The sequence below is a fragment of the Plectropomus leopardus genome, chromosome 9 (genome assembly GCF_026936395.1).
Source record: "Plectropomus leopardus strain MGB_pleo_1.0 chromosome 9, ASM2693639v1, whole genome shotgun sequence".
In the NCBI taxonomy this organism is placed as follows: Eukaryota; Metazoa; Chordata; class Actinopteri; order Perciformes; family Serranidae; genus Plectropomus; species Plectropomus leopardus.
The window spans coordinates 16,702,595-16,723,914 of record NC_142184.1 but is presented as its reverse complement, the minus strand read 5'-3'; the positions used below and the strand labels follow the sequence as shown (position 1 = coordinate 16,723,914).

Below are 21,320 nucleotides of genomic sequence, written 5' to 3'. Positions count from 1 at the left end.
GTTTGATTTCAGTAGTGAAATTCAAACAGAGGTTATGGTGGTTATGGTCAGTAACTTCATTAACATCATTTAAAATCCATCTCTAACAATATCTGCCCACTGTAGATCTTCACTTAAAGCAACGTCCCTATATGTGGTTGAGGTCGTGGCCTCAGCTGTGCTGTTTTATGTGGTTGGGGGGCTTGAAATACTCATACGTACTGTGTGTTGGTCTTTATGCTGAAAGGTTTGTGATAGCGCGTTCTTGACTCTACATAGAAAAGTATGGAATTTAATTTTTTTAATAATTTCTAGGTCTGAATAGGTATGGAAAAAGACAAGAGAGTAAGTCAAATATTGCTTTCATACTGTTTTCTAAACTCTAAAATTCAGCATTTAAAAGAAAAAAATGATCGTACACAGTGTTTTTCATGGCATTTGAAGCAGGCAGCCAGCACAGCCAAAATGTTAACCACTGAGGGAGAGAGTTGTGGGCAAGACGGAGCTTGATGTCGTCAAAAGCAAAGTCAGAAGTATGGCGTGCATACAGAATTTACATTCCTACATAGAGCTGCCTGTACGTCACAGCTCTGCCCCGAGTGCCGTATAACTAAACCAAACCTGAACATCAGCAACCAAATTAGTTTGAATTAAAATGTGGCAGTGTCTTTGAATTGCATATATACATTGCATTGTAGTTAACCAAATATCAAGCTTGTCCTAACAGTTATGAGTCATGTAGACAAAATGAAAATGAAACAATTTATCATTTATCATTTTCAGTTCTTATTTATGAAGAAACTAAAGAATATGAGTGGAATGATAATATTGTATTGTTTATTAAAAATTTTATGGTATAATAAAACTAGTATAGGTAGCTGCAAGTAGTTGACTTCCCCTTTTATTTACTTAAAAAACTTCTAGCTGTTTCTACTTAGATGTCAAATATGTATAAGTAAATATGGAACTTTTGAAGTGGAGAATGTGTAGGAACTCTGGTATTATATATGGACTTTAAATGTTTTTTGTTTTTTTTTGTGAAGATATGATTATATTGTGTTTTTCCCCAATAATCCATCATTCAGATTAGTATTTTAATGCAAATTGTGAATTAACAAATTGGTTATTGAAGGTTATGCTTTTAAACAATGAAGAATTTTATAATAAAGTGTTATTATTAGTGTGTTGAACATCATTTGAATTATTTTAATGGGATTTTGCATATTGTGACACTCAGAGTTGTCAGAAAATGATTCCTGTTACATGATTTTTACTTCAACCATGTGGCCCACTTCTACTGAAGACATCATATCTACAAGAAAATGGTGGTTCTGTGTTTTGCTAACTGTTGTGTGTCTGCCCATCCAGTTGACATTCGAGAGATCAAGGAGATCCGTCCTGGACAAAAGTCACGGGACTTTGAGCGCTATGTGGAGGACTCGGCAGCGAGGCTGGACCAGGCTCACTGCTTTGTCATCCTGTATGGCACGGAGTTTCGCCTTAAATCCCTCAGCCTAGCAGGTACGAACAGACACCAACATACACTCGCATACCTTTACATGCTTACATTTGTATTTCACCATCCTGTCCCTAACATAAATACCTCTGATAATGTGGTCATTAACTACAAACATCCTTCAGTTTGCCCTTAGTGCAACTGTTTATTTTCCAACCCCTTTGTACTTATTAACTGTTGCTTTTTGTATTGGTGGGACTCGTCTTTATGAGTAAATACATCCTGTATTACAGCACAGAAAGGTTTTGGTTGAGTGTTCAAGCTTCAATGCCATCATCATAAAAAAGTATTATTATTTCTATCAAGTCAAGTTAATTTTATTTGTATAATCCAATATCACAACTTTCCCTTAAAGGGTTTTAGAAGCTGCACAGCATGCAACACTAGAGCGGTGAGGTTTAGTTGATTAGTGAATTTGTGGAATAACAATTAATCCATTAATCATTTCAGTCTTTTTTTAAATGCGAAATATCATGTCAAAAAAGTCATATATTACGTCATAATTATCATTATAGAAATATAAATTGTCCATCTTCAGTTTTGACTATTAGTACATTGGTCTTATACCAGGTTCCCTTTTGTATCCCGTGATCCGGTTTTCGTAGAGAGGCGTCGTTTTACAAGTGACATTTGTGAGGTTGTGTGCGTGTGAATGTATAAGCTTGCTTTTTAATGAGAAATCAGGGAAAATAATTGATAAAGAAAACAATTGGTAGTTACAGCCCTATACAACACCATGTCCTTAGACCATATTCTTAGAGAGGGAAAAAAAACCTTTAATGGGAATAAACACAAAAGAAAATCTGTCAAGAGTCAGTAATGTGTTGATTTTTCCACAGCAACGTCTGATGAGGAGATGACCATGTGGGTGAAGGGGTTAAACTGGCTTGTTGCCGACACACTGAAGTCTCCGACACCGCTCCAGATAGAGAGGTAAACATGTCACTCCACTCACATCCAAAGCTGAAGCTGATGTAATTATGGACAGACATCATATGATAATTTCATGTCTTTTTTTTCGTGTGTTACATGCAGAAAATCCCTTCATTCTTTCTTTTTTTTAGATGGTTACGAAAGCAGTTCTACGCTGTTGATCGCAACAGAGAAGACAGGTACGTCAGCTCAGTTAAAAGATTTAAACCTCAAGAGTTAATCAGATCAGCCTGACAGGAAATAGGTGCAATTAGATATAACTCAATTGTCTGATGCACCGGTTGTGTGCCCTCTCCCCAGTGTGACATGTCGAGCAAGTAGACTAGCTACACCAGGCTGGTAGGTGTCTGTGAGAGAGCTTTGTTGAGGTGCAGTGAAGGAACTAACCTCTCAGCCGCACACCAGCACCTCTTCCTGCAGCAGGAAACAGACTGCAGAGGATGGAGGAGATGTACAGTGATGTTTGTCTGTTACATCCCTGGCGAAAGAGCAAGCCTTTGTTACGCTGTAGGGGTATTGTCTCCTCTGGCCAAAAAATTCCAGGCTGTGTTGTTAAAAAACAAAGCCAAAAAAGACTCGGCAGAGCACACGGGGCATGCGAGTTTTAACTGCAGATTTTGAAACTAAATTACTGCACCACAACAGGATCTGCGCGTGCAAGTTATTAGACGTCTTTTTGTATGTGCGTATTCATGTTTGTGTTGGATTTCTCAGCAAGTTGATTTGTGTAATGTGTTTAGGATATCCTGTAAGGATCTGAAGAGCATGCTGAGCCAGGTCAACTACAGGGTGCCCAACATGAGGTTCCTCCGAGAGAAACTTCCGGTAACCTCCTCCTACTTATCACAGAACCCCTTTTCCACTCCATCTCCCTGCCCGCTTCCCTTTCGAAATGATGTCTTTAGAAAGATTTATGAGTTTTAGGCTGGATTGAGCTAACAAGGATTAACTTTTAAACCTGATTAAATCACAATTTAAGTTTAAATTTGGTTGCACCAAACTTTAAAACTACCTTTAAAATGAATAAAGATTGCATTTAAACCTTTCTTTAGTTTTTACTTTAAACCTAGATTAAATTAAATTCTGTTGAACCAAAACGTTAAATTCCAATTCAAACTGCGATCCAGTGTTAACTTTAAAACTTGAGTTGAGGAGGTTTAACTTTTACAATGGCTGCCTTTTTGAGATGGACTGAGCAAAATAAGATTGAAAAAAGCTGAGAGACAGACTCAACCAACTTGACCTTTATGGTGATGATGAATTTTCTCTCCTTACTAAGGAAACTGTTTTGGATCTGAACAGGAAGACTGGGCCAGCTGTCAAACACGGCAATGACAGACAGAAACATTGTTGCCTGTTTTTCTAACTTCTATAATTAGGCAACATTGTTCCATTAATGTTACATCAATGTAACATTTATTGTTATGCAAAAGCAGCCGTTAAAACACCCCCTCCACCTCTCTTATACTTACTAGGTGCCAACAGCACGCTGATTATGTATTTATTTCTTCATTCAAATATTTGTTTGTTTATTATTTAAACTCAGTTTAAATTCTGTTTAAACAAGTAACCGTAGCTTTAGATTAACTGAGATTAATTTCTAGTGAGCAGCAGAGCTCTGCTTAATTTTAAATCTGGATTTACTCATTATAAACCTAGTTTTACTAAACGGTGATTAGAGCAAATCTTAGATTAAATTATTCCTTATTGGTACAACCCGGCCTTAACTTTTTCTTTTCGCCTTCCCACTCATCTCTCCACTTGTTTTATAGGACTCCGAGTTGAGGAATGGAGACGTGTCCTTCAGCCAGTTTGCGCAGCTCTATCGCAGCCTCATGTTTGATGCTCAGAAAAACGTAAGTGCAATAATTTCATGCGTCCACAGATAGTTCTGTCCCGGCACTTTCATCCCCCATCTGATGCCCTGCCAAGGCACCCTTCCTCCCCCATCTGTCTGTTCTCAAATGGCTGTGAGATCAATACGGACCAGTTAAAAACCCACCAAACCCCTGTGGTGGAGGCCATTAGGACACACTCACACGGATGAGGAGGCAGGCAGGCTGGCTGGGGTTGGATTAAATGGATGACCTCAGTACCCACCACAACTAACCACCCAGCCCCCTGCCTGACTAGCACTATATACTCTGAAAGGACTCCACTTTCACTAATTAACTGAAATGTTCCTTTTTTGCCTATTCTTTCAGATGGAGATCCCATTTATACAGAGGTAGGTCAAAACTAAACACATGCACAGTGAATCTCCTGCTGCATCGCGTGTGTGTTTGCTGAACCATTACTTTCTCTGCCAGGTTCATTGACAGACCAGAACAGAGGATCTCCCTCGACGACTTCAAGGGCTTCCTCCTCGAGTCTCAAAAGGTAATATTTCTGCCGCGCTGTTTGACATCTAGTTCAGTCCAGATTTGTTTCATTTGCATGCTCCAGTACATCTGTGTTTGTATGTGAATCCAGGAAATGTGGGCCACAGACAACAACAAAGTTCAAGAGTTTATGTTCAGCTACCTGAAAGACCCCCTGAGGGAAGTGGAGCAACCTTATTTCCACCAAGACGAGGTACAAACACACTCACCGCCGCTCCCACTTCCCCCTTTTTTCTCAACTCTCTTTACGCTCTTCTCTGGGTCTCTTTTTCGCTAATGGAAAAAAAATGAAATTTGGGGGGGGGGTTGCTGTTTTCTGATGTCCCCATCCGTGTTGTTGGCGTAGGTGGGAGATGCTCAGACCATGGATAGTCATGATCTTGGTCTAAAGCACCTCCTCCCACACAGAAAGGAAAGGTTATTGACTGCGGTGCCGCATGAGAGTTCTGCAGAAAGCGAGGGGATGCTTTTTGTGGTCACCATAAAGCTATGATTGACTAAAGAGAAGAGGAAGTTGGTGAGAGCCAGCCTGCAGGAGTTGGTGCTGTCTTTTTTTGCCATAGGCTATATTGTGTTATTTAGCAGTCATACATTAGTCATACTAAGAATAAAGATATTCCAAGAGATAAAATTATTGTTGTTGACCTCTTTTGACCAAATACTTCAATATCAGCAGTATTGTAGAGTTGACTTTGGTGCCACCAGAAAACATTTGCAGTGAGATTTTTGATAAATAATCATCAGTTATGTGGATATAACAACTAAATGGTTAAAGTCAAATAATATAACAGCTAGAACAGCATTAAGAAAATTGTATCACTTCACCTGTTTTCAGTAAATGTTATTTGTTAACATTTATTTATGTATTTGTCATGTTTTGTAAGCTAATGCACATTGTTCATAATGCGAAGTGGCATACATTTCCGCTGCATTAAAAATACGATTTGGCCATTGAAAAATGTTACAGATTTTTTTAATATATGCTCTTTTAACATATGCAGTATTTTTTGGAGAATGTTTAACCTTATAGATAAATTTGTGCAAAATTTGGACTGTTTAACTGTTTTACCAAGTCTTACTTTTAGACTAGTAGAACAGTCTAAGTTTAAATTTCCTTTTAAACACCAGGAATATGAGTCATTAGGAGCACTCCATCACTTGTAAATATGGCACAAAATTATTTATTTATAAAAGGTTTGGTGCAGACTCAGTGGTCTGTATGGTCCAAGGCTGGGTCAGATCCTGGCACACAAACACATGTTTACATTATAAGAACAGGGGTAACCTTCAGAGTAAAGTCTGCACTCTAAGCAGACTCTCTGAAAGTTGGGAAAAAGTTTACTTGATGCTCCCACAGACTTGATAAATCGTGTATTTTGGACACCCTTAGTCACTTCGTGTCAGAGTCCACATATTTGAGTCATTTGAGTCTTGGACTTCTGAGAAAGTTAAATATAGATATTATTTTTTGGATTTTTTTTGAGTGTACAGATATATTTGGATATTGTAGGATGTTGTGTATGTATGTTTGTTGTTTGCTCACTCTACTTAGCCTGAGGTGTTCTGTGATCTGATTGCCTAATTATGGACTACACCTGTTCAAGCTGACCATGTGACTATTTTTCCATCCACAGATAGTCTGCCATGTGACTGCGTAGACCTATCATGATACAACTTTTGTTTTCAGCCTTATCATGTCATTAATGCTAACTTATAAATGGAAGAGCACAAGGTTGCCATTTTATTCTTGCCCTGGTGAAGGCCTAATGGCTGAAACACGTAGGCATGCTTTTATTGTTACAAAAAAGCAATGAGAAGATAAAGGCTTTTTAATGATCACCCACTTGAGTGCCTCGGATATTTCCAAGAATTCACATATCTGAATTTAGCCTCCTTCTCACTGCTCTCCTCTCTCCTGTATAGTACCTGACGTACCTGTTCTCCAAAGAGAACACCATATGGGAGTCCTCGCTGGACCAGGTGTGTCCTGACAATATGAACAACCCCCTGTCCCACTACTGGATCTCCTCTTCGCACAACACGTAAGGACGGCGTCTAAAGCTTTCACGCATTCATTTCACAATGTCAAGCTTGGGTCAAGTTAGACCAGTTTTTAACCAGTAATTAGGCCCTGGGAACACTGGCGTCCTCTCTTGGAACCTCTAATGAAAGAGGGCTTTTGAACTCACTTCATACATCAGATAAAAGTGTATTATTTAACAATCATGTTCCAGAATGAGACCCAGGCGCGTATTTTGCAGGAAAATGTATTTTTCCTCCCATTGAAAAGTGTGTGAAAGGCAGTTGAAATGATAACCTTCTGTACCAGATGTGAAACAATACTCATTGGAGCAGCGGAATGAAAACTTCCCATGTTGCTTTGATTAGGTTTGAATTGACCGACTGAATGAGTAAGAAGTGTTTACTCAAGTCAACAAAAGAAAGAGAGCCCTTTTGATAGAACAGTATCAGTGTGTTTGTGCTACCACCACCGAGAGTGTGTGCGGGGCAGTCCCTGGCATGTGAGTCCTTTTTTGGAAGACTGGTTAGTGTGTTTTGTGGTTTGTGTGCGTACTTTGACGTTACATGCTTATTTTTAGCTACCTGACGGGAGACCAGTTTTCCAGTGAGTCGTCCCTGGAGGCGTACGCTCGCTGTCTGAGGATGGGCTGCCGCTGCATTGAACGTGGGTAAACACTGTTGCACACGCTACATTTTCACCCACGTACAGTAAATCATCACCACTTGACATCCAACCTCCTAATTAACTGTCTTACCCCAACTTCTTCTGCCTTACAGTTCTACTTTAATGCAGCCGCCGCGCCCTTAACCACACACTCACACACATGCTTGTTGTTACATAACAGCTCTGTATATGACACTCCACGAAAACCTTGTCAAGCAGGTTTTTGTGAATAGGACTGGCTTATCGTGGGTTAAAGGGTCGCTTTGCCTCAAAAAAGTAAACAAATATGTAAACGTCTTCAAGTTTAAAGGTCTCCTTATAATTCTTCTGCATCCACTCTTTTTAAGTAGCATAGCAGGTGAATGAGTGTTTTCATTTACAGTGGACTGCTGGGATGGTCCAGATGGAATGCCAGTCATCTACCACGGACACACCCTCACGACAAAAATCAAGTTTTGCGATGTCTTGACCACCATCAAAGAGCATGCCTTCGTCACATCTGAGTGAGTCCCCGTGAGCAGTTTCTTTTTACAGCTGTCAGTGACTGTGAGATGATTGAAAGAATAAGAGCTGACAAAGATAAAGAACTGGCTAAAACAGAAATATGAGAGGAAGCAATGTGGTCAGGCTGCAGGGACTTCATCACTGCCTGTGCTGTTATGTTTGAAAAATTAAGATAAGAAAATGACACCTTAACACAGATAAAGAGGGAATTCCTGTGAAATTCATATCTTCTTATCTGTGGTCCTCCTACAGCTATCCCATCATCTTGTCCATTGAGGACCACTGTAGTATTGTGCAGCAGAGAAATATGGCCACTTACTTTAAGAAGGTGTTTGGAGACATGCTGCTGACCAAGGCGGTGGATATTGCGGCAGACGGGCTGCCCTCACCCAACCAGCTCAAGAGGAAGATTCTCATCAAGGTCAGGAGCCACCCAGAACAGAGAGAAACGATATGATCTTTTAGAGCCAGTTATTTCTGCAGGACTAAATTGTTGGTTTGTTTCACACAGTGAATAAATCATAATGTTGAACTGTGCTGCCGTTACAAATTAACTTTAACTGCTAACTTTTCAAGTTCACAGTAAAAACATCAACACTTCAGCCTACGATGAGCCGTGTGTTTCAGAATAAAAGCACTAGTGGTTTTGCTTTGATTTAATTCACTTTAAAACTTTTTCATTGTTTGTTTATTGTAATGGTACTTAATTTCACTTTATTATTACAGTGTTTTATTTAACTTAATTTTAACAGGGTTTATTTAACTTTACTTTAACAGTGCATTATTTAAAATTATAAACAATATTAAAAATGTTTAAGATTAACAGTAGTTTATTTAATTTTATTGTAAGTGGGCTTTTTAAACTATAATGTAAAAGTAGTTTATTTGAATTTGTTATAATATTACTTTATTTGACTTTATTAGTATTTTATTTAATGTTATTGTAACAGTAGTTTAACTTAGTTATATTAAAACAACATTTTATTCATACTATTGTAGCAGTACCTGCTTTACTTAGCATTGTTATAACAGTAGTTTGTTTAGTAATCTGCAGTAGTTTATTGGAGATTTATGGGAGATTTCAAAATATCTTGTGATATTTACAGGCCATATCTGATGGTGTCATTTTTCTGATCACACGTCTTTCTTCTTCTGTCCTCTTCATCCTTTATTTGCTGCAGCATAAGAAGCTTGCAGAAGGCAGTGCCTATGAGGAGGTGTCCACCTCCACTCCGTACTCGGAGAACGATATCAGCAACTCCATCAAAAATGGCATCCTGTACCTGGAAGACCCCATTAATCATGTAAGCATGTGGATCGCGTGTAAAAGTATTCTCAGTACTGCATCGGCACAGACATTAAGCTTGCAATATGATGCACTGAAAGTAGCTTCCATACCAAGCCTGTTTTGTGTGTTTCAACTACTCTTAAGTTATTGGATTCTGGCTTTAATAAAGCAAAGACACATCATCAACTTAAGGCTTGATGCTCAAAGAGGCATTGACTTTATGAACTTATTTTCTTGGCCTTATAGATGATTAAACTCTCGGTAAGAGGGCAGCTTCTTGCCTACTTGGGCCATTTTTTAGTGCAACACATGGATCCTCTAAATATTTCATCTAACATCCTTCTTCTCTCTCTTTCCCCTCTAGGAGTGGTACCCTCATTTCTTTGTCCTGACTAGCAGTAAGATCTACTACTCAGAGGAGACCTCCAGTAACCAGGGCAACGATGATGAAGAGGAGCACAGAGAGGTTAGTAGGCCTGCTCTACTGTTGATTTTTGACAGAGATAGGATTTTCTTGTTCTGGTTTTGAACTTTGAAGTTCAAAGATTTTGAACAAATGCACACATTACACTTAATTTTACACAGTCTGAGAAATACAGTATTTTCTATGGAGCAGTTTTGGTTTTTATTCAAAGACCTGTACCTGGATCAGATCCAGAGGGAAAGTGTTTCTGTGTCTTTTTTAAGGATATATTTATTACATTTTTCACTGCACAAAACAAAACAGTTCAGACATGGCATAACAAAATGAGTGGCTAAAAATAAAATAAAACTATTGGACATTGAGCATTATATCCCTTACAACATGGAGGCAGCATCACATAAATAGATGAATAGGCTATATGGACAAAAAGTGAGGTTTCAGCAAGACTGATTTCAAGGAAATGTACAGACTGGCTACGCTGATTTTTGGAAATCCTTGTAATATGGAAGATGACAGCGTAGGTCCAATGTGTATTTTAAGTTGGTGTCCCAAACTAAACTTCTTCCTCTTTACCATACAGGTGTCCAACGGTATGGACCAGCACGTGACAGAGAAATGGTTCCATGGGAAGTTGGGAGCAGGGCGGGACGGGAGGCAGATAGCCGAGAGGTTACTGTCGGAGTACTGCCTGGAGACTGGAGCTCCAGATGGCTCCTTCCTGGTCCGAGAGAGCGAGACCTTTGTGGGAGACTACACGCTGTCTTTCTGGTATGATACAAATGGTTTTACATTCAGAGAGCATCTGCAAACAAACGAAAGAGGGAAGGTTTATTAGATAATTATCGAAAAAAGTGGGAAATCTTTTCAGAAAACTATTTAGAATTATAATAATCTGTTATTTTAAAATATCTTACAGAAAAAAACAAAATATATTTTAAAGAAATCTTATTTTCAGCACTTTTTGAAGGTCAATTTCTTTTTTTTTGTCTATAATTTTCCCCCTTATTTTCAGGAAATTTTACCACAACTTTTTTATAAATTGTTTGCTAATTTTTGGGGGTCTTGTCTTGTTAAGTTGCTTGTTGCCTTCTCCCAGGAGGCAGTATTTTTGAAACAAGTTAAACCACTATGCTCAGGTTTGAAGGATTAAAGAGATACATCAGATAGTGTGTACTACACAACAAAAGAAGGCAGATTTCTCCTGCTTGCTCGCAGGATCATGCAATTAGTGCCTGCATGTGCCAGGATGCATTGCACGCAAACTTTTGACTAATGCAGCCGCAGCTTCTCTGTGATGCAGTTTCTCAGCGGGACGCTCTTTTGGAAACAAGGCTAGTTTACAATACAAGTAGTACTTAGAGCATGGCCCCTGGCTTCACGGAGGCGAAACCCAACCTATAGTTCTCCCTTGCCTCCAACTACATCACTGTAACATCAAATGGTGGCATTAGATGCAGAAATAACCCCAGATTTTGAAGCTGCAAACTCAGCTTTCTCAGCCAACATAGCACACACTGACGAAATTATTGCTTCAGATGACTGCTATTACGTCTATTACTATCAACACTTACTGGACATTCACATAAAAGGTGACGAATTTGACCTTTAACAACAGTATAATATGTTAGTAACACTTTATCATGATAATTAAAATAATGGAATCGTTGCTAGTATGGAGCTTTATCTATGGCTGTATGTGTTTGTGGCAAACTCTCCATGTGTGTTGTGAAGGGTTACTTCGTGCAAATAACAGTGACGCACTGACGGATCAATCAGTGTCAATTTCTCCATCATTGATTGAATGTGGTTGTCATGGTCTGAAGTGTGATCGTTCATTTTCTGTCTGCTAATGCAAAGGCTCTCGTGAGTGGAGTTGAAGCCAATCAATCAGCATATATGTGATTCACACACAATGTATGGGAACAGTTCTCAGAGGGCAGTGTGTTCAAGGTTAACATGGCGGATGTTTGTTTTTGAAGTAAGAAAGTTTTTAAAATTCTTCATCACTCACCTTCTTTTGTTGTTTTATCTTTGCACCAGGCGTTCAGGGCGGGTGCAACACTGTCGTATCCACTCTCGTCAGGAGGCAGGCAGCCCGAAGTTCTACCTGACTGACAACCTGGTGTTCGACACGCTCTTTGCCCTGATCAACCACTACCAGCAGGTGGCGCTGCGCTGCAACGAGTTTGAGATGAAGCTGACTGAGCCGGTGCCTCAGACCAACGCTCATGAGAGCAAAGAGTAAGTCTCAAGCAGCATTTACACAGAATGGAAAGAATTTGAAATTATGAAGCTCTGTGGATCTTGTGGTGCACATTTTTCCCATTTTTGCCTCAGTTCTAACATTTTATTGTAAACATATTTTTATTACATTTATGCAGTTACACATTGAAACATATCACACGGTGTACAAACAACAGATCTTTACCCCTTAGGAAATATATGGAAGTGTTACTAATAACAATAATAAAAACAATAAAAACAAAAAAGTTAAACACAAATTTGATGTGCAAAAGGCCATAAATAAATTATTTAAGGAAACTTATTACATTAAATAAAATGGAAAAGTATATAAATACAGCATCAACCAGGGTACATTCCACATTCCTAACAGTCAGTTGACATTTTCAGCATTACCTCACTCTAATGCCTCTTTAATATCGCTGTTTCCAACAAATTCCAAAAACCTCTTCCAAATACCGTTAAACACTCAAGAGAGGGGACATCTTACACTTTTCTAGCACATTGCATTGCACATTCTCATTATTCTGTTAAATTGTGTTAATATCAGTCGAGTTTTGATAGTTTGAGTATGTGCTGTTAAACATATATGACTCCACTCATAAACTGAGATTTCTCTAAATAACATTTTATCATAACTCAAGGTTACATTGTAGACTGGTAGCTGACGACCTCATCTACCGTGAACGAGCATCAGGAGGTGAAACCGTAAGCTGAAGCTGTAATTATGAGCTGTCTGTCTTTGCTTTGTTGTTTGTCCCAGATGGTACCATGCCAACCTCTCCAGGAGCCATGCAGAAAACATGCTAATGAGGGTACCTCGTGATGGGGCTTTCCTCGTGAGGAAGAGGGCGGAACCCAACTCGTTTGCCATTTCCTTCAGGTAGCTTCCTGCTGTCCTATGCCCTTATTAAGTGGTACTTATTTATATTTTTTGCCATTTACTTGTAACTTCTTTTTCATGTACGGATGACTTTTCCATGTAAGGATGACTGAGGAGATGCAAATGGTCAAAAATCCTACAAATTTCTGCATTTCAATGCTACTTTCAGTCGACTCTAAAGTCACAGTTTCCACCCATTTCAAATTTTCAACTTCACACCTCGAAATGTTACAGGAGCACAAAACCAAACATAAACAAAAACATGGCTGGTTGGGACAAACTGTTTCTTTAGCAAGTGCGCGCGCACACACACACACACACACACACACATTACATTCCTTGTCTTGTCATTTTCAATGTTTTCCAAAAAAAAACACAAATGCACACTTTTATGCAGAGCAGACAACTTCACCATAACCATCTACCTAATGACATTTGCCAACATATTTTGTCATCAGTTTACGTGCAGACCGTGTAATACTATATGATGATATGTATTATCGTAAAACTACCTCGTATAACTACCTTTTAGTTGATGATATGCCATTTAGAGTATGCGCTTTCATGCGTGCTGCCATTGTTGTGTGCCAACTACTACTTCATAAAGGCAGGATTCATGGATTTGTCCCAAAATTACAAGTAGGAACTCCAACTTAAGTGCTGTTCCATTGTACTTTTACAAGTAAGAAGTCGAAAAATTTTAAATTCCAAGTTGTCTGGAGCAAAGCATTATCATGATAACTGTTATTTACATGAATGCAGAGTCATTTATATCATGCTTGTGGTTTCTTCACAGGGCTGAGGGAAAGATAAAGCACTGTCGCGTGCAGCAGGAAGGTCAGACCGTGGTGCTGGGCACCTCAGAGTTTGACAGCCTCGTAGATCTCATCAGCTACTATGAGAAGCACCCTCTGTACCGCAAAATGAAACTGCGGTATCCCATCAATGAGGACACACTGGAGAAGATAGGCACCGATGTGAGTATGAATATACCATCAACAGCACACTGGAAATTATTATAAGGTGGTCTTTGTTAAATAATATCTGACAAAAAGTATGTGTGTAGTTTGTATTCTGTGTTAAAAATCTGCTGTCCAACAGGAGCCAGACTATGGGTCACTGTACGAGGGCAGGAATCCAGGCTTTTATGTGGAGGCCAACCAAATGCCAACATTTAAGGTGAGTGTCCAGCACAGAGGAGTTCATGCTTGTTGAATTCTTCACCTTTAGACCTGAATATAGTGAAGATGGTCAACATGCATGTCACAGGCTTCTGTCTTGTCTTTTCAGTGCACTGTGAAAGCCATGTACGAGTATAAAGCCCAGAGAGACGATGAGCTCTCCTTCGTTAAGAACGCCATTATCTCTAATGTGGACAAACAGGAAGGAGGATGGTGAGTGACTTGCAGAGCATTTATCCACAAAGAAGCTCTTAATTATCCGCTTAGACAAATCATATTTGTGCAGGTTGAGAGAGTGAAAACTTATGACGGGGTGAATCGTACAGGATGGGACTATGGGATGAGATTAAAAAAAAATGTAATTGTTCTGATATTGACCCAATGTTGGCATCATTTTAGTACCACTGTGTTAAAAATATCATCTTTTCCAATGTTTTTGTGTCTCAGGTGGAAGGGTGACTGTGGAGGGAAGAAGCAGCTGTGGTTTCCTGCTAATTACGTGGAGGAGGTCAGTCCGTCCGCGGCGGAGCCTGATAGAACCGTGAGTATGAAACCTGAAAACTGAGAGTACATTAGGGCACCTGCACCCTCCACAGGAAGTTTGGGTCTCTTCACTCATCTGTCAATTACCCACTGTCAAAGACATACATGTGTTCTGTGGATTATGGCTTCAAAACAGGTGTCAACTTCTTTCCTAATCCTCCCTCTCTCTGTCAAGCAGGAGATGACAGAAAACAGCCCTCTGGGAGATCTGCTGAGAGGAAGTGTGGACGTGTCTTCCTGTCAGATTGGTGAGTGGCCCCTCCACTTCCTGTTCATGCTGCAGGGTTGCAAAGCAGGCAGTCATCTTGCTGCGGGGCAACCTTCTTTTTTGGTCATTGTAGGCAAGCACATAAAATGCCCTTTCTTCTTTATAATCAAAACGCTCACAACTTTTTGTAGCATCATTTTTGTTCATTATCAGCCTTTTCTATTATTAATTCTTCCCTGTTAGGTTTTTATTGTCACTCTTTTGTTTCTCACAGCCCTTTATTTATGGTGTTCTATTGACATCCTCCAGCTCAGTCAATACACACCCATTAGTGTTGGCACATGCTTTCATGCATTGTTGTGGCCTCTGCTAACCACAGTTAATACCTGAGCCTGCGTCAGTGTGTCTCTAGCTGTTTGGCTCCATCTAGTGGTAAAAAGGGAAATATGTTCTCAAACACTGAGTTCTAATGCTTCCCTCACAATGACCACTGGCACTATCACAGCAGTTGAAGCCATTGTTTTCCTTTGGAGAAAGGGGTGACGCTGAACCATGAGGCAGGGCTGTTGTTTATGTTGCACAGCACTCGTCTCTGTGTTCAAAGTTCAAGTTATTTGAACTTTAACCCTGTTTTCCTCTGACCTTTTTATAAAACACATCTAATCACATAACATCAGAGATATTTAAAACATAACAACATGATGTAACTTTATTTATATAGCAACTTTCAGTGCTTCACACGGCACGACACAGTTTAAAGAACACTAACAGCTATAAAATGTTACTATACTATATATATATATATATATATATATATATATATATATATATATATATATATAAAACATTAAAGATGTTCCAGCTCGATTAAAGTTTTACTTGCATCAAGCAAGGAAGCTATTAACAGACACTGGCTGAATGTAAACACTCCAAAACAGGAACACTGGCTGGAAATAGACAAAGATATTTTAGTTATGGTGGGTTGACATAGGTTTTGAGAGTGTAAGAGAATACATTCAAAAAGAACTGTAAAACAAGCATTTGTTGTATATGTAATATATTTTTTATTTAATTTGTCGCTTGTTGTTATTTTTTGTGTCAGTGTTAGGCTTTTCTGTTTATACCTCTGCGAATACTCAAGAAAAACTTCAGTAACAAAAAAAGAAGTTGAAAAAATGATGTTTGAGCAAAGAAACTGTCTGAGTTTCTTTATAAATTCATAAAAACAATAATTTGAGAAAGATAAGATAGATTGAAAAGATATTGATTAATAAATAATTTTGTATGAATAAATAGAGATAGATTAGACTTGGGTGTTGTTGTTTTGGTTTTTTTTTGTTGTTTTTTTTATACCGTCCTAAAATTTCACCTTGGTATGTGGTATATGACAGTATTTGTGTGCAGGGTAAAATTCGGAATTATAAGAATTATAAATACAGAAAATAATACCATAGATTTCTACATACCCCGGTATACTGTAATACAGTAAAACCACCTAAGTCTAATAGATATATAGATGGATCTGATATGTAGATAATTAGCTTGAGCATATATAGTTCTGTTGCACCTGTTCTCTGGTAGGAAAGTTATTTATTTAATAATCAATGTTATATTATGATCATACATTGAATTTTCATTGATAAATAAATAAATAACAATGTTTATATATTAAACAAACTGCAGTGAGTGAAATGCAGACAGTGATATTCTCTCCCCATATCTACCACTAATTGTTTTGTTTATTCTTTGTCTAAATGCTTTTATTACCATTTCATTGAATTTTTATGTAATTTTGATAAATATAAATAAATAATTAATAAATATAAATATTGATAAATAAATAAATCAGTCAATCATAAATAAATAATCCAGCTGATAATAAATAAACAATATAAATAATAAATAATTTGACATTTTGGATTATGGCCAAATCTAGTCTGGGTTTAAACAGGAAAGGAGAACCGTGTTTGTCCTCCTCAATGCTATTTTTGTCTTCCCTTTTTCTTACCATTCTCCTGTTTTTCTTTTCAGTTGTGCGTCCGGAAGGGAAAGGCAGTAGGCCTCATGTCTTCTCCTTAGTGCCAAACCCTTCCATGCGGACGGGCCAGGTGCTGGATGTCGCCGCCAGCAGCCAGGAGGAACTCAAGGAATGGGTGTTCAAGATCCGTGAGGTTACAATGACCTCAGAGGCCAAGGTAAATATATATAAATCACATGACAGAAAACGCAGGCCAGGACTCATACCATGCTCATGCCACAATTAGGGTGCAAAGAGCAAGTCATGACTTGTGTTAGCCTTATAATACCCATAACCCTTATTTAGGAAGCTCTGACTCAACAGTGTTTGGTGTATGGTGTTTTCCAGGAATGCTATTCTGCACAGTCACCACACAGTCACCACCTGAGCAGCAGTTGTGGTAGAAGGAAGGAAAAAGGTTCAGGCTAGCGTTAGCGTCTGTAGCTACGGTTACATGCTCACCAGTATTCCCCTTTTATTCCGAATATGACAATAATCTGAGTTTGATGTCGGTCATATAAAGAGCATAATCCATTTAAATATTCCAAAATAGACTGTTTTACGAATTTTGCATTCTCAGATTAAGACACGTGGGATATGACTGTATTATCCAGTTTTTGGGAGCAGCACTTGGGCATGTATACAGTCAATTCGCAGTATGAGTCTCGATTGGAATTTTTACGACAGTTTGTGACAAACGGCCTCTCATCTGTTTATGGGTGGCTCTGTGCGTTGTCATGGATACAAAGTACACAAACCAGCTCGCCAACCGTTTGCAAAGCTGTGGGAAAGAGATGCATGCAAAAGTAAATCCCACATTTCTGGCCAGAAGGAAAAACACACCTACTTTTAAACATTAAGGAAGACTTGTGTATTAACAGGTTTTTGGATATGTGCTGGCAGCAGTGTACTTTTCAAGAAAATGAAGGCAGGAAAGAGTGAGTCCAAAATGTCTGCCACTTGCAGGTAACTGAAAAAACCCTATGCTGATGCAAAGGAGCCAAATGACAAGCTGCTCCAGCTACTCTACTTCTCCATAGTTTGATGTGATAAGTGGCATATTAGAACATATTAATTGGAATATACACGGCTGCATGTAAACAGGAGTGTTAGTGGAATATTCATTTTCATTAGACATGTAAACAGCTTAGAAGGAATATAGTCTTTTCGGAATAAAGAAAAAATCTCATTTGTGCATGTAAACATACTCAGTGATATGAAGTGATGTGAGTTGCTGTTGGAGCAGATGTATTTAAAGTTTGTGTCCCTGTGCCCAGCTGGAGGAGGGAAAGATGATGGAGAGGAGGAAGAAGATTGCACTAGAATTATCCGACCTGGTCATCTACTGTAGGCCTGTGCCCTTTGATGAAGACAGTAAGGACTATGCACACTTGTTGGGCTTTGAGTATGCAGTTTAACACACGCAGGACATGAGATGTTCCTGATTTCATACCTATGACATGATACAAAAAGGCACATGTCCTACATGAGCACAGGTATGTCAGTCTTCTCTCTCTGCCTCCTGTAGAAATTGGCACAGAGCGGGCCTGTTTCAGGGACATGTCATCTTTCCCCGAGACCAAGGCAGAGAAATACGTCAACAAGATCAAAGGGAAGAAGTTCTTGCAGTACAATCGACTGCAGCTGTCCAGGATCTACCCCAGAGGCCAGAGACTAGACTCCTCCAACTACGACCCTCTGCCCATGTGGCTCTGTGGGTCCCAGCTGGTAGCGCTCAACTTTCAGACAGCAGGTATCTCCTTTTTTGTCAAAGCAGATAAAATAGCACAGAATGTCCTTTTTATGCCTATGCACCTGCAATAGCCGAGGCCGGAGGCATTATGTTATCGCGTTGTCCATCTGTTTGGACCATTTTTGTAAACAAGATATCTCAAAAATACCTCGAGGGAATTTATTCAAATTTGACACAATCATCTACTTGGACTTATGGATGAACTGATTAGATTTTTGTGGTCAAAGTTCAAGGTCACTGTGACCTCTTCAGTCTCATTCTCATGAATGCGATATCTCATAAACATCTTGAGGGAATTTCCTCAAATTTGGCACAGATGTTTGGGTGTACTCAAGAATGAACTGATTAGATTTTGGTGGCCAAAGGTCAAGGTCACACCCACTTTACATTTGTCTCATTCTTGGGAAAGAGATCTCTCAAGAACACCTTGAGGGACCTTTTGAATTTCCTCAAAATTGACACAAACATTTGCTTGTGCTCAACAGTGAACTGATTAGATTTTGGTATTAAAAGTGCAAAGTCAATGTGACCTTGCATCCTCAAATTTGGCACAAACTTCCCCTTGAACTCCAGAATGAAACATAAATCATGTTTTTGGCCATAACTCAATAATTCACATGTTCACATTAAACTGAGTGCAACTTAACTGGTGCACAGAGGCATACAATGGCTGTATATCTAGTTGTCTTACTCTTCCTTATTTTTTTTACCTTCCCCGTTCTTTTTCCCACCGCGCAGACAAACCCATGCAGATGAACCAGGCTCTGTTCATGCTAAACGGAAAGAGTGGCTACGTCCTTCAGCCGCCCATCATGAGGGACGACAACTTTGATCCCTTCGACAGACATACGCTGCGAGGCCTAGAACAGGTCACGCTAGAGATTGAGGTACAGTCAAGAGAGCATTTTACTATGTATATGCATGTGTGATTCCATAATGCAGAGGTTTTCAAACTGTAAGGTACTCCTCCCCAATGGGGCGTGGAAGAGGTTAAAGAGAGGGGGCACATGAGATGTGAGGCAAAATACTGCATGACGTGAAAGGGACAGGTGCTGCTAATGTGCTAAAAATAACATAAGATGGTTATTTTGGCCTGGCCGCTGGTTAGGCACATTAATTAACACAGTCAGTTCCTGCAGCAGCAGCTTTGACACACAGTTCATGGAGGCCAAATCAGTTAAAGCAACATGTAGGTGAAGATTCTCCGTCATCCAGGACATGGTCATTCTAAAAGCTATATTATAGGTAACTGGACTTGCACGAGTTCCTTGAAATTCAAGAAAAAGTTACTCTCCAGAAAAAGATTCTTGAAAAATGAAATTCATGTAAGTCCAGCTGCCTATAAAATAGCACTTAGAATTGCCAAATAGGGTACTTTAAACGCACCCGATTGCTACAATTTGTGTGGAACTCAGCTTAGTGGGTGGGCTCATTTTAAAAGAAAAAAAATGTTTTTGTGTCATTCTGTAGTATGTATTCAAATCCAAAAGTTCAAATGTTGTTACACTTGTAACACTTTGCATTCATGTTCCTCCTCCAAAGAAGTCACCTGTATTCCTCTTCCTCTCTTCTGAAGGTTTTGGGCGCCCGGCACTTGCCCAAGCACGGGCGTGGCATAGTTTGTCCTCTGATTGAGATTGAGGTGTGCGGGGCAGAATACGACAGTGCCAAGCAAAAAACTGACTCTGAAGGTGAGCGCTGCCCTAATTTTAACCATGGGTGTGTCTGCCAGAAAAGTTACACGCTGCCAGAACTGAAGGAATGAGTAGCTGCTGTTTGCTGGATACATAACTCTCGTGTAATTTCCTTTCTGGTTCTAGAAAAACAGGAAGTTTTACAAACAACAAAGCCGTGTGTGGGAATAAAAAAAGAAAATATTGGACACACTTCTGACACAGCTCTCATCAGGTTTTAGCCAAAGAAGAAACATTACAGTACAGTGTTTTATAATACAGACTTGCTTGCCACATGCAGCACTATGATCTTGTTTTGCTACTTTTACTCTCTTAAGATTTTGATATGCCTGTATTCAATAATAAGTAATGTGTGATGGTGACTATATAGATACTGGCAGCATTTCTTCCACTCTGCAGTCTTTCTTTGTGTTTTGCTAGCATGCAAAGTAGAATATTGAGCTTTCAATAAAGCTATAAAGTAGTTTTAGCCTGCAAGCAGAAGTTGAGACATTTTTTTTATCTTTAATGGCATGAGGGTTTGCTGTTAGGGACAGCTGATTCTAAGCCTTTTGCAGTGATATGTTTAGTTTTAGTTTGTGAGTATGCATTTTCCTCTGCGGTTTTATTTATGGTTATCTCTTCTGCACTTTGGTTCTTTTAGCAGAGCAGGCAGTGAGCCAGACTCAAGTTTTATTTCAGTGTATTGCATTGTGATGATGTTGAAATTTTCTGTGTAACACAGAAATGCTATTTTTAAGATTAGGAGCTGTGATGTAATTGCTGAAAATTTTACCAGTGATTTATAAGGACATCCCAGTCAGATATCAAAAATCACTATTGGGGCCAACCAATTCATTTTTTAACTGATGGGCTATACTGAGCTGCATAGAGGCCAAACCATTCCAACCCAATCCTTTATTTTACATCAGCTGGTGTTTTTAAATAACAGCAATGCAAGGAGGGAAACTGTCGCCAAAAAAAAATGGAAGTATGTCCCTGTTTATTTATGCGAGTTACCAAAGTTATCAGCACTCATTTCATTTCAGCTCAGTGCGAGAGTCTCTAGTGTTTTGCTGTTGTCTGTGCCACATGATGTTTCACCACCCT

At 39.1% G+C, this 21,320-nt stretch overlaps 1 protein-coding gene across 1 annotated transcript in view; it reads left to right on the top strand.

Annotated features, from left to right (window-relative positions):
* Nucleotides 1-21,320, top strand: part of plcg1 (phospholipase C, gamma 1) — a 38,924-nt gene that overhangs the window by 10,800 nt on the left and 6,804 nt on the right. The window contains exons 3-29 of the mRNA XM_042491369.2: nt 1,348-1,500; nt 2,335-2,428; nt 2,560-2,607; nt 3,169-3,253; nt 4,201-4,284; nt 4,633-4,655; nt 4,738-4,807; nt 4,901-5,002; nt 6,733-6,851; nt 7,410-7,495; nt 7,878-7,998; nt 8,252-8,420; nt 9,181-9,303; nt 9,652-9,753; nt 10,292-10,479; nt 11,752-11,952; nt 12,716-12,835; nt 13,632-13,812; nt 13,937-14,014; nt 14,126-14,229; nt 14,464-14,557; nt 14,738-14,807; nt 16,799-16,962; nt 18,062-18,158; nt 18,313-18,537; nt 19,276-19,424; nt 20,114-20,228. Coding sequence (XP_042347303.1) covers nt 1,348-1,500; nt 2,335-2,428; nt 2,560-2,607; nt 3,169-3,253; nt 4,201-4,284; nt 4,633-4,655; nt 4,738-4,807; nt 4,901-5,002; nt 6,733-6,851; nt 7,410-7,495; nt 7,878-7,998; nt 8,252-8,420; nt 9,181-9,303; nt 9,652-9,753; nt 10,292-10,479; nt 11,752-11,952; nt 12,716-12,835; nt 13,632-13,812; nt 13,937-14,014; nt 14,126-14,229; nt 14,464-14,557; nt 14,738-14,807; nt 16,799-16,962; nt 18,062-18,158; nt 18,313-18,537; nt 19,276-19,424; nt 20,114-20,228 — 3,165 coding nt within the window. The remainder of the gene's footprint in view (nt 1-1,347; nt 1,501-2,334; nt 2,429-2,559; nt 2,608-3,168; nt 3,254-4,200; nt 4,285-4,632; nt 4,656-4,737; nt 4,808-4,900; nt 5,003-6,732; nt 6,852-7,409; nt 7,496-7,877; nt 7,999-8,251; nt 8,421-9,180; nt 9,304-9,651; nt 9,754-10,291; nt 10,480-11,751; nt 11,953-12,715; nt 12,836-13,631; nt 13,813-13,936; nt 14,015-14,125; nt 14,230-14,463; nt 14,558-14,737; nt 14,808-16,798; nt 16,963-18,061; nt 18,159-18,312; nt 18,538-19,275; nt 19,425-20,113; nt 20,229-21,320) is intronic.